This window comes from Zeus faber (genome assembly GCF_960531495.2).
Source record: "Zeus faber genome assembly, chromosome: 13".
NCBI lineage: Eukaryota > Metazoa > Chordata > Actinopteri > Zeiformes > Zeidae > Zeus > Zeus faber.
This window is the reverse complement of record NC_137198.1, coordinates 25,439,161-25,451,699: the sequence shown is the minus strand read 5'-3', so window position 1 is coordinate 25,451,699 and position 12,539 is coordinate 25,439,161. Positions and strand designations below refer to the sequence as shown.

The 12,539-nt window shown below is 42.2% G+C and overlaps 1 protein-coding gene across 1 annotated transcript in view; it reads left to right on the top strand.

Annotated features, from left to right (window-relative positions):
- rock2a (rho-associated, coiled-coil containing protein kinase 2a) overlaps positions 1 to 12,539 on the top strand; it is a 42,861-nt gene that overhangs the window by 1,342 nt on the left and 28,980 nt on the right. The window contains exons 2-3 of the mRNA XM_080012383.1: positions 11,544 to 11,625; positions 11,888 to 11,988. Of these exons, the coding sequence (XP_079868509.1) occupies positions 11,544 to 11,625; positions 11,888 to 11,988 (183 nt within the window). The remainder of the gene's footprint in view (positions 1 to 11,543; positions 11,626 to 11,887; positions 11,989 to 12,539) is intronic.

Below are 12,539 nucleotides of genomic sequence, written 5' to 3'. Positions count from 1 at the left end.
AGAGTTGTCAGATCATGCTGGAATGCAGCAGGGTACCACCATATCAACATTGTGGAGTATGTATAACCCTTCCATTAAGCAATTGCACATTTGGCTGGCATTACATAAACTGTATTTTTGCAACTCTGTGCCACCTTTTTAAAATTCTTCTTTTCTTCAAACCTGTTTTGGGAAAAAACTATATCTGATGTACCTGTAGCTATATGAGGATGTAAATCATTTAAAAGCAATTTAATGGAATTTATTTTCATCCGCCTACCTTCCACCCAGAGTTTCATCCAAGAATTCAAAGTTGCTGTGCAGTAAAATAACAAAACAAAACAAAAAAACACCACTGTGCACTTGCTTCTTCATGTGTCACAATGTGTTCCCCATCAATAACTTGATAGGACAACAAAGTGATACCAAGAGCCTCATGAGAAATGTTACAAATTGCCATTGCTGCTGTAGTTAGACTGGAGTTGGCGTTAGACCTAACTAATAATGAGCTGTAATTTCAGCGCTAACTAACGAAGTGGCTTCAGTGGTGCATGGGGCTAGAGGCATTTTAGATGCTGTGGTTCGTCTTTTTCTTTATTTTGAGTCGCGTCACATCAAGTTTTCCCTGACCTCCCTTTGTACGGTCAGCAGCATTGCCGGTCAGCAGCATTGCCGGCTGAACATTGGTCCTGTTTATTTCCTGCATACAAGTTAGGAGATATAGAGGTGGTGAGTGTTGAGGACAAGAGTTGGAGTGGGAAGCATGCGTAGGAGGGCCCAGGCTGCAGTCTTCCATATTTAGCTACTTTGGTGCTGCTGCCTAGATAGAGAAGGATGGAAGACGAGTGTGAGTTTCTCACACATGCCCTAACACATGTCTAATGTAATGATGCAGTATATTAAGTGTCATAACAATCTCTTTGCAAACCCCCTTAGTGAAAATGACAAGGGGGGCAGTTTGTAAGTGGAAGCAGACATGTAAATATATGACTAGTTACATAAAATGGGGAATTAATTCAGAGGAAGTTGAATAGGGACGTTCAAAGCCCCACAGAGGAGCAAGGTTACAGCCCTGAGTTACTGGACCATTCTGCGTCTTCCCTGTCAGCTGGAATTCACCTACGTTGATGTATCCGTTGTAATGGTTCTATGGGTATTCTATCAAAAATACAACCTCAGGTTTCAGCAGGCCTCCTCCGCTGTGCGAGCTGCAATGATATATATTTGTGGATGCGACGTTGCTGAATGAATAAGGCCACTTGACAGTCTGGAGCACAGTGGGTGTTTACAGAGAGCATGCAATAGGAAACAGCACACTTTACAAACAACAATAACGACAACTTGGACTGCATTTGCTTTGCCTTTCTGTTGTCCTCAAGGAAATGACCTCATTGAGTAAATAGTTGGCAGCAACATACAAGGCTCAAAGTTCCTCTCAGAGCCTCCAAATGGCCATGATTTCTTTCCCCTTTTCACTTTTAGCCTTATCTCCTTTCTTTCACTGTGAGTCTTTACGCCTCCCTCTAGATGTCCTCTTGTTTGGTTTATTGAACACACACAGGGTATTTCATTTTAGCCATCACTGGATAGCTTTTAACAACCATGGTTGATCTGATCTATGATTAGTTGGTGCAGGATACTGTTGTTGTTGTTGTTGTTATTAATAATAAATTTGACTTGGCTCTACAGCTTCACTCCTGCTCCAGGCTGGTCTTGGCCCTGTCATTCAGAACTGTTTCTCAACTTGTAGCAACAAAACCAGAAATGAGAGGTTAAACTGATAAGGAGTTTCGTGCAAGCAAAGAACATTTGTTTAAGCACATAAACGCACGCAGCTTGCTCATGTTCTTGCTTTGGTCGATAGGGCCCGATTTTCCAATTTGAGCTTATATACATTTTTAAATTCTATTTATTTATTATCATGTTTTGAAAACCTATTTTGTAAGTGAAGTGCATCAAGTTGCAGCACGGACAGAAATCCTTATCCAAACGATCACAAATGTCTCAATTATGCCCAAATTGACAAAAATAATATTCATGTCGTTACAACGGTTGTTGTAAAATGATGAGTAAAACTGCAAGTTACTCACTACAGGAGTAGGCTGATGCTTTCACCAGCTGTTGGAGGCGAGATTGATATGGCACCATTCACCCGAAACAAACCAATCACATAATATACCTGTACTCTGTCTGAATGTGGATGGTCAGGTCTATTTTGTGTGTGTGCAATGCACTATTCGACTTCCCTCTGCAGAGATGACGTTGGAAGCTTTCTTCCACATCATTTACCCTCATCAACATTATCTGCTAGGACACTTTCGGACGCCTTTTTTTTTCCCCCTTACGCAGTCAACCCCACAACACCCTTTGAAACCATCTGTACACAGTGATACCGATCAAGGTCTCAGTCAGAAGTTTGTTTTCCAAAGTACACAAAGTGTTTGTTTGCCATTTTTCTGTTCATTGTGACTTTTCTTCCTCCCTCCGCTGCATCTTTTCTTTTTCCATTGTGAGTATTTTCATTCTCGTGCCCCTGTGTCTGTTTGTGTTTTTGTTTCACCTATTTTGACCAATCCCTCACTTCTGCCACCACCTCTTGTCAGATGTGTTTAACTTTCATCCCCCTTCTACTTCCCCTTTTTCTTCCACTGTCACCGCTTGTTATTGTTTACAAGTCTTCTTTTGCTCCATTTACCCACCTGTCTATTTTTTTTTCACCTCTATACCTCTTTAGTACATTTCCAGACTTCTCTTTCTGCCTTTTGCTCTGCTTGCCTGCTAGCGGTGGTCCCTTCCATTCTGGGAGCACAGCTGTGGGGCTCGCAGGGAGCAGCGGGCCCCGGGCTCCTTCGCTGCAGCTGCAACATGCTCGCTGGCTGGGAGAAACACTGCCTTATAAGGCGCTGGGGACATTGGCCCCGGCCAATTTCTTTCTTTCTTTTTTTTTTGCCTTTCTTTTTTAGCAAAACAAGCCAATCCTTTTCTGCCCCGCACCTTCTCTGCTCTGTGAGACGGTCAGGTCTTTCCTCGGGCCGTTATTTAGTCAAAAAGGGGAAGGGATTGGAATTAGTGGCAAGTTTGTGATGGTTTTAATATTGCTGTAGTGCAAAGAAGGTCACACCTTTTGTAAACCGCAAAGTGCAATGCTCTCCTCAACTTTGTATGCAAGTTCAGATTGAGCAAGAACCTATAGTATTGTAGAGTAATAGCACATTCTAACTTTACGTCAATGTTAAAATGATACAAATAGAAAATCTTTATCCTTCAGTGTTTTGGATTTGTCGCCCCTAGCAAGGAGAATTTGGTGCCTTCCTGGACCCCATCATATGTGTAATGATCTAGTATAAAGCCTTCATCAGTTGTCCAGGCTATGTAATGCGATTGCATTTTTTTTTTCCTGCCCGTCAAGCGCATATTGGCGCCCTTTCCTTAATGCCTCACTTTACTGTGAACAAATCCTCTCTAGAAGTGGAGTAAAATAATGAAGAAGCTTTCGCTTTTTTTAGGACTTGGATCCAAAGCACTTTTTGTAAACCAGTCACCACAAAAGGTTGAGAGCGCTGCATAATGCATAAGCCCCAGTGCTGGGACGATGCCTTATGTAATAACTAGTCACGGTGAAACGTCAGCTGCTGAGGGCGCCCGGTGCACATACTCCTGATGTCATCTCATACACAGTGTTCCTACGCAGAATGGAAGAGTATGGAATTTGAAAGTAATTTCCAGGTCTGGATAAGTATGGGGGGTGGGAAGGAGTATTGAAAAATATTTGTGTTTCCAGTCTATTGCCCCTATTCTGTTTACAAAAATATAAAATTCATAATTTCTAAAAAATAAATTGAGTGTTTTTCATGGCACTTGGAGCATGCAGACCACTGCGTGAGAGAGCACGGGCCATAGCGAGCTTGATTTTATCGAAACAAAGCAAGGCAAGAAGTATGGCGTGCGACTGAACGCACACTCCTACGCCGAGCTGCCTGTACGTCACAGCCTGCAAAACAGCTCTGCCCCAAGTGCCTTATAACTGTACCAAATCCGGACATTGGAGACCAAATTAGTTTGAACGAAAATGCGCCAATATCTTTGAATTGCATACCGTATTCCTCAAATATAAACAGGTAGTTAAATAAAAAACTGACCTTTATAGATGCCGGGGGCATGGTCTGCAGGAACAAATAAAGCCTGCATCAAACACAGACTGGGGGAAAAACTGATTGGAGCGGTAGTGCTGTTCTGGTGCGGAGCACCGCACCAAAACAATGCAAATAAAAACAGTGTTTTTATTGTAGATGTATTTTATTTACTCCATTTCCTCCTGCTACATGGCAGATCGCTTCTTGGGGCAAATGCCCTGCCATGTGTGCTCTCGCTCTCCAGTAGGGTTTCCACTGTTATCGGTGTTACTGCTGTCACATGATGTTCGGTCGTACACTGATTATATAATTTGCCCACTGTCGTTTAGCTTCTTAGTAATCTAGAAATAAAACCCATTTTGTTAATGTTCGGGTATCAGCGGCGACGATAATCAAATGAAAAAATAAAATCGCATCAATACTTAGTCAGACGCTGCAAAAGTGAAAGTGGCTGCTTATGCGTGCACAGCAGAGTTGCAGCACAGTCGTCTTATCACGGGAGGAGAGGAGATAAGGCTATAGGAGACCTTGAATCAGGTATAGATCGGAACTGTCTCCCTCCATCCGTCATTAGCGCCCGTGTATAATGGACACTCCACGTGTGCCCCCGTTGTTGATGTCCGGTGTTACCATAAGTTTATTCACCGGTGGGAAAAATTCCTCACCTTGGCATCCCTACTCTCCAGCACTCCAAGTAGGAAGTGGTACATTCAAGGCGAACTCGGAAAACTGTAACTCCCCCATGGGTTACCACCGAAAGTACCACTTTTAGGGTTGCTACTAGCTCTCTCTTTTTTCACCATACATGTGTTTGCATGGCATGGCACCTAGAAGGAAGTTTGATTTAAAATTCATACAAAAATATGATCAAATATACTTATTAAAACAGAAGGAAATTACATATAAAAGCCTGTATATAAGCCTGCTTCCAATAATGGCCTGGTACCCTCTGCAGTTGAGGTAAATAAAGGCCCCGTTCACTATTTGAGGAAATACGGTATATACATAGCATCACACATAACCAAATATTAAGCTTGTCTGAACATTTGAGGCACCCCGGCTTGCTCGCATGCAGCTAATGCTAACATAACCAAACCCTGCGTGGTCAAACCAACGGGACGGTTCTTTTTTGTTCTGGGCATCCGTGGCATGAGTTCACGGCCTCCCTGGACGCCTTTTACTCCAGGTGTTTATTCCCAAACCAGCGTTCTATCCCAAACTTAGCTTATTTCAGATAGCTTAGCTTATTTCACCACTGATGCTCCAATTCGGACCTGGTGTTTATATAGTGTTAGGGGAGCGACCAGGCAAAGTATGACCGCTCAACGTCATCGAGTCATGATTTAGGCCCGCCCAAAAAATCCAGACCACAAGAATGGTGAGAAACTGTTTAATGGTCTAACGCTACAATTCAGCCCTACATTGTTCATAGTCTTTTCACATGTCTTAAGCAATGACTTTATAAAATGTATAATGCGTTTAGAAACAAATCACTGAATTCACTTTACAGGGACTTTAAGGGAAAATAATAAGAGTATAGGTAGCACCAATTACTTGACTTGCTCTTTGGGCAAAAATGTATGACAACTTTCTGCGTAGGGACGTGGACTGAACGGCCACAATGGGTAAATGCAAGTTCTCCAGGGGATGTCTTGACAATCCCTGGTTTAACTTGTCTGGGTGGGTTTAGTGTTAATTGCTACAGTACCTAGCTACAATCTTCTAGTAATTATTTGGCAACATAATAGCCTACAGCACATAGTCAGAATGTAACATGCATGTTGCAGTAGGATTTTAAAACCACTTATTTATATAAACATCTAGCTATTTTTGCTCAGATGTCCAATATGCTCTGAAAAATCCACTGAGAAATCTGGAAATTTGAGTCTGGTAGAGTATGGAATTTTGAAATGGAAAATGTGTAGGAACCCTGCATACAGAGAACAGGGAAACAACCACATGACCTTTCTTTTTTTTAAAAGGGAATCTGAAAGAGTCGTATGTTGGGAAGTCTTTTTAACGGACATAAAGACTAGGGCAATATTGTGATGCAAGACTAGATATCCACTGGGATTCTCGTTGTCATAATATTGTGATATAGTTACATGCAGTTTTTAAGGCTGCATTATAGTCAAATAATGCAATTTTCTAAATTATGTTGGCTGTTCTAGCTGTTCTCAGTAGCAATAATCCCACTTTTATGTAGTCCTCTCCAATAATTGAGAGCGAGGCATTAGTCAATAAAAAGTGTGATATTAGATTTTGCGAATATCGCTCAGATCTAATAAAAAAAACATTTGAAAATCAGCAGCAGATGGTTCTGAGAAGAATCCATCTTAAACTGTGGAGCTCTTGTTATTATTTGACAGGAGGCATTTAAACCGGGCGGGGGGGCCATGGTCAAGCCCCAGCAGCGCATAAGTAAGCAGTGCAGAATGTTTGAGGTGGTGTCTCTTCTGATTAACTCTCCAACAAAATATAAACCGTAAACCGGTTTTAGTTCGATCACATCAAGGTGTTCAGTCACTCATACGTCGAAACATTGAATTTATCTCCCTCCGGTCTCAACGGCTGAATCGACAATGGCTTCATCACAGCCAAGTGAAAACAAACAGTGAATGTTGGCTAGATGGATAAGATGAATGCTTAATACTTTTACGAAAAATAACTGTATGCAGAACTGACATTGTTGCCCTATGGCTTTGCAAGTTTATTTACCTGGGTCTGAGTGTATTTTTAGCTTTGAGTGAGGGCAGTGGTTCAGGGATGGGAGGAGGAGAGGAGAGAAGAAACTCCCACGTATGTTCTCTCCATCTGGTCTCAGCATTACCATTCCCTCACAACCTGTTGCTGAAACATGATCACTCTTTCACTCTTTCTCTGTTTCTCTCTCTCTCCCTCTCTCTCTGCATACTCTGTTTACATTGTTGTGGACATTTCCACATAAACACTAAAGACATGGATTCGGTCACTCATCCAATCTCTGCAAAACTGAAGCTGTGATCTGTTTGTGTAGATTGTGAGGCAATACCTACATCTATAATTTGAGTTAACCAAAATGTGTGTTATGAGGTACGTAATTATGATGCGTATTTTGTTTTGCTCAGAGTAATTTAACCTCTCGTCACAGTTATATGGACAAAACGCTCAAGACACGCTGCAAGGGTCTTCAGCTGTGTTGACTAATAAGTCTTTTGGTGGCATTCTTGCAGTCTTCTGTCATTCTTTGAGAATGATGGGGCCCAGCCTGACACCCCCCGCCGCCGCCCCAATCCAACACCGTCCCCACTCTGCCCCCACCCCCCCGTCCCCTTTTCAAAGGCCCACAACTATTTTTAAACGTCTGGAATTCGATAAAAACATTGGCATTCTAGCCGTCAAGCCCTTTTAAAGGCCAGAGCACGGAGTTCTGTTCCAGATGCCAAGAGACGATACGAGGGGAGGTTGGGGCTTTTGGAGGAGTATTTGGGGGGGGTAGGGGGTCAGCTGTGGCCTTGAATTAGTTATTTCTCCCTTTTTGAGGTTAATGTTATGTCATGCTAGCAGCAGCAGGTTGATTCAATAAAAGGGAGTCAGTTTGTGGTGGGTGCATATGAAACGCTGCCATGCTGCTACTTCTCTATAGCCAAATACAGCTCCTCTCAGTCCCATGTATTGTATTATTTTTTTTTATCAGGGGTTGCTAAGCAACCAAACACAACCTCTTGGCTTGATAACAGTATAGCTGATATTTAAAAAAAAAAAGGGGGGGGGCAAGCACAATCTACTTGATGTATGAGGACTTGGCCCGATAGTGCCGTCAGCGAACAATACTTATTCTTGGCTTAGGGAGACTTTGCTATGTGAGCCAACACTCTGACACTGAGTCAGTCAGAGTCTACAGCAGTGGCCAAAATGATTTATTTTTTTAAGGTTCCATGCGGTTCCTTCTTTAAGGTGGCATTGCAGTTCTTAACTCCTTCGGCTGACTGCCACAAAACACAAGATAAGGTCCGTGGAACTACAGTTCTAAGCAGGATTATGACACCGGATATGAAGAGAAGAGGCTGTCTACAGAGACATGCGGGGCACATTAACATTTTAAAGCTGATTGCCGATGACCTTTATGCTTTCCCAGACACATGTCAGGTAGTTAGTATTTATGAATTAATTATTTGACAGAGCAGCTCAGAAACATTCCCCAGAGACATTTTATTTTTCTAATGGTAAACGCTAATGGAAGCAGATGGGAACAGCTTGCCCCCCCCCCGTTCCCCTGTGTAACCAAGAACAACAAGATCCCACGTAACCAATTCAAAGCTGGTCAAAGACTTTATTTACACTGCAGGTCTTGATGCCTGATTCCCAATGTTTATATTTACTTTAGGGATGTACCTGACTCAGAATTATGTCAGTTCAATCGGATTTGGCTGTTCAAAGCGAATATCGACTATTTGCCATGGGTGGCGCACTCGTGTAGGGGTGGTGTCTGAAGCAGAAGCGGGCCAGGCCAGCTCGGCTCTTCCTATAGGCAAGATAGGAAAAATAATAAAGAGTATAGGTAGCACCAATTACTTGACTTGCTCTTCGGGCACAAATGTATGACAGTGGAACGTCGTCCAACTTTCTGCGTAGGGGCGTGGACTGAACAGCCACAATGGGTAAATGCAAGTTCTCCAGGGGATGTCTTGACAATCCCTGGTTTAACTTGTCTGGGTGGGTTTAGTGTTAATTTATTTATATGTGCTACAGTACCTAGCTACAATCTTCTGGTAATTATTTGGCAACATAAAAGCCTAGGGCGTGAAACAGTGTATAATGGGAACACTTTCTCTGTGAGTCTCTCCCCGATTACCCCCTCTCCATGTGTTATGTGCAGAAAATAATCTTAATGAATCTACGAGTCGTGCCCCATTCCTCCTTTACCATCTTTCAATGAATCACAATTCTCAGAGAGCTTTCAAAGTACTTGCTTGATTGTCTTTAACTACAAAGCACATACATTTTCCAGCCAACATTTACCTATACATTGTCACATATGAAGTGGACTGATGGCAAATATCTGCCCGAGCAATTAACTCCAGTGATCTTTAGCCAAAATCTTACAGGGCTCAACAGCAGGCGGTTGATAATTTTTGTCAATTGATATATCAAATTTTCTCACTTAATAATACAATGATTGAACTTCGGCAACCATTTGGTGAGCCAAATGGCAACCAAAAGATGAAACATGCATGGTTGCCAAATTTTCAACCTCTTCCAAAAGTTAGTGTCGGACCCTGCCTTACTTTTCAGTCATATGGGGTGAATCCAAGTCATTGACATCAGAATCTTTTTAAATTGATCCAGTATTGAGAGAATAGCGGCACTCAGCTGGATAAATGTAAAAGATTTAAAACAATTTCAAAGATTCCGACGCCAATCACTCTGGATAGGAGGTTGACTTCCAGTGATCCAAAGATAAGGCTTACAATAAAAAATACCAGAGCCTTCCTTTACATTCAAGATTTAATGTATGTAAACAATTCTGTTTACATTTCTTTACATCCAAAATGTAAAATATACCAAAAAGATTAAGGATGCACCGATTCATGGCCGATATGACTTTTAAAATAATGATTTGGCCGATGGCCGATGCCAGTACTGATGGTTTGCGAGTTCCCGTGAATGCAGCATCACTTCCGTCTCAAATTACAGTTTACCAAGTTCCTGTGAACGCAGCATCACTTTCTGCTTGGAGCGCTTTCCACCTGAACCTGAGAGCCGTGCCCATGTCTCCTAATGTTATACCAGAGAACCAAAATGGATGAATAATCATGATAAATAATCATGGTCACAATATTGAGCAAAATAATCGTGATTATCATTTTAGCCATAAGTATGCAGCTGAGGCAGAGGTTATTTAGTCATCCTTGTAGTGCATGGGTGTGCATGCAAACACTGGGGGGACAAGTCTGTCTCCATGTGTGCGTTGTGTACATTCTCACCCACGTCTGCCATGCGTGGCCATAAAACTGCCTTTCTTCCACTTCTTCTTGGTCAGCAGGCTCACGCAGCGCAGAATGCTGCCGCAGAGGAAATGACTTGCACACAGGGAACAAGCTTCATGACCCATTGAAATTATCTGCTGTCTGCGGGGCGGGGTGGATCATTTCCTGTATCGCTTAGTTGCAGGGAGATCTGTGTGTCTGTGTGTGTGTGTGTGTGTGTGTGTGTGTGTGTGTGTGTGTGTGTGTGTGCGTGTGCGTGTGCAAGAGAGAGAACCCCCCCCCCTAAAAAAAAAAATAAAAAAAGCCTATGTACTTTTTTTTGCCTTAAATAGTAGTTTTGTGTGAGGTCAGTCCTTTAATGGGGAAGTGAAGGAGAGAGAGGGATGTGAGAGACTAGAGAGAGACTAGAGAGAGAGATTGGGAGAGACTAGATAGAGACTAGAGTGATGGCACTGGATCAGAGTCGGGTCTCATGTCCCACTGTTTTGATTCTCCCCATCCACTTCCTCACTTCCTTGAAAAAAAGAAAAGAAAAAAAAAAGTAGCTTGACCTTATTTAAATTTCCTGAATCAAACTCTCGTCCCCCTGTGAATGAAATCTGTGGCCCAAATCTGAAGTAGATGCAAGGACCGATAGCTGGTTACATGTGGCACTGCCATAACAAGATGTTTTGTGCTATGGATTTTGTTGCAATTGCATCCGCATTGCATCCATCTGCACCTGCAAAGATCAACTCATTACAACTGGCTGCCCAAAGTGGAAACTTTGGCCGGCTTTCTCCTTCATATTGTCATTTGTCTTAGTATAAAATATAACTGAACAGGGGGGATATTGGTGCCGCCTTTCTGCGATGAGCTGTTCTTTCGGTTTCAACCACAAACTCAAAGTCTTTCTAGTGCGTGTTATAATGATGAGTGCCTTTCGAACAAACGGTTAGATAGGCGGTTTAACTATGGAAGCTTTTTTTTAATAGTTTCTACGGCATGCAGGTTGAGTTTTATGTTCTCTGCGGTTTCGAAAGGACAGACGGTTGCTGCAGGGGGATACGTTTCTCAAAAAATGAATCGTTAACGTCGCCGTGCACTACACAAGCTTAGGCCATATTTAATTTCCTGACTTCCTATGTGGAACTTGAGCTGAAAATGAAGCTTTGGGTCTCAGTCTCTGGCGTTGAATGTTTGTCACTGTTTGCACGAACCATCAACTAGAAATTGTTGATTTTTCAGAACATCGCATGGTCAGAATTCCACAAAGTAAAACCCAATTTGGTTCCGTTGCATTATCAATGGTGTTCTAATCAGCTGAACTATAGCTGAATATCCATTTTGCTTGTTTATTATTCCTTGTATTGTTTTCACCGTGGAATTTAACAGACAGACAATGCTTCTTTCCTCCATGGTTAACTTTGTTTTCTAGGCCAACTTTGCCAACCCCCTGCCCTCTCTCTCTCTCTCCCTGCAGGACTCTGTGAATGCCCTGGTTTTAGACCTGGATTACCCCGCGCTACGGAAGAACAAAAACATCGAGACCTTCTTAAACAGATGTAAGTACTTTGTGTGAGGCGAAGTGACAGAAGGTCAATTTGATGTTTCCCATGTGAAACAGTCGGTTTAGCAGTCGCATAATGGAGAATCCTTCCTGTTCAAGAAACATGTCGCCATGTCCAAAACACACGTCTAGCTGTGTGTTAATTCATTCTGAATTTGAGCTACAACTACATACAGTCACATTGTTGTGATCGGTGGATGTTCACTTTCATTTTCACTTTCATTTTCACATTTAAAGTGTTATCTTGTCCACTTCAGATGAAAAAGTAATTGGACAATTTCGGGACCTTCAGATGAAATCAGAAGACTTTGAAAGGGTTAAAGTGATCGGCCGAGGGGCGTTCGGTGAGGTTCAGCTGGTGGGTACCCTCTTCCTCTGAATAGTTTTCTTTCATTTAAAGTGAATTAGGATTCCATTGTTATTGATTTTAAACAATCACAGGTGTTGGATGCGCCTTGATTATAGGAGTGTAATTCCCTTTACACTAAAAGGTCGAGCTAGGCCATTTGTTCGCAAACTCTTTTCATTGGGCCCCTCTTTAGGGGCAGAAAAACTTTCATCCCCCCTTCTCTACACCGCAACCCTTTTTAAAAAATTTATCCCAGTTGGCGTCCATTAATAATGGCAAAACATTGACCAAACAAGCTGTAGTGATCTTCATTCATTAAAAATGAAAACGAAATTTCTGAAATATGATCACATTTAATTAACAATTTGAAATATAGGACTTGTTCTGCCACAAACTGTAATCTGCCCTCTATCAATCTTGAATTAAACCCCAACCCCCCTGGGTGTGGGGGGAACTAACCAATCTTCCGATTACTAGACGACCTGCTCTACCTCCCCTGAGCCACTGCTCCCAACTTTTTGAAACACTTTGCTCGGCCAAAAACAATCTTGGAATGAAAA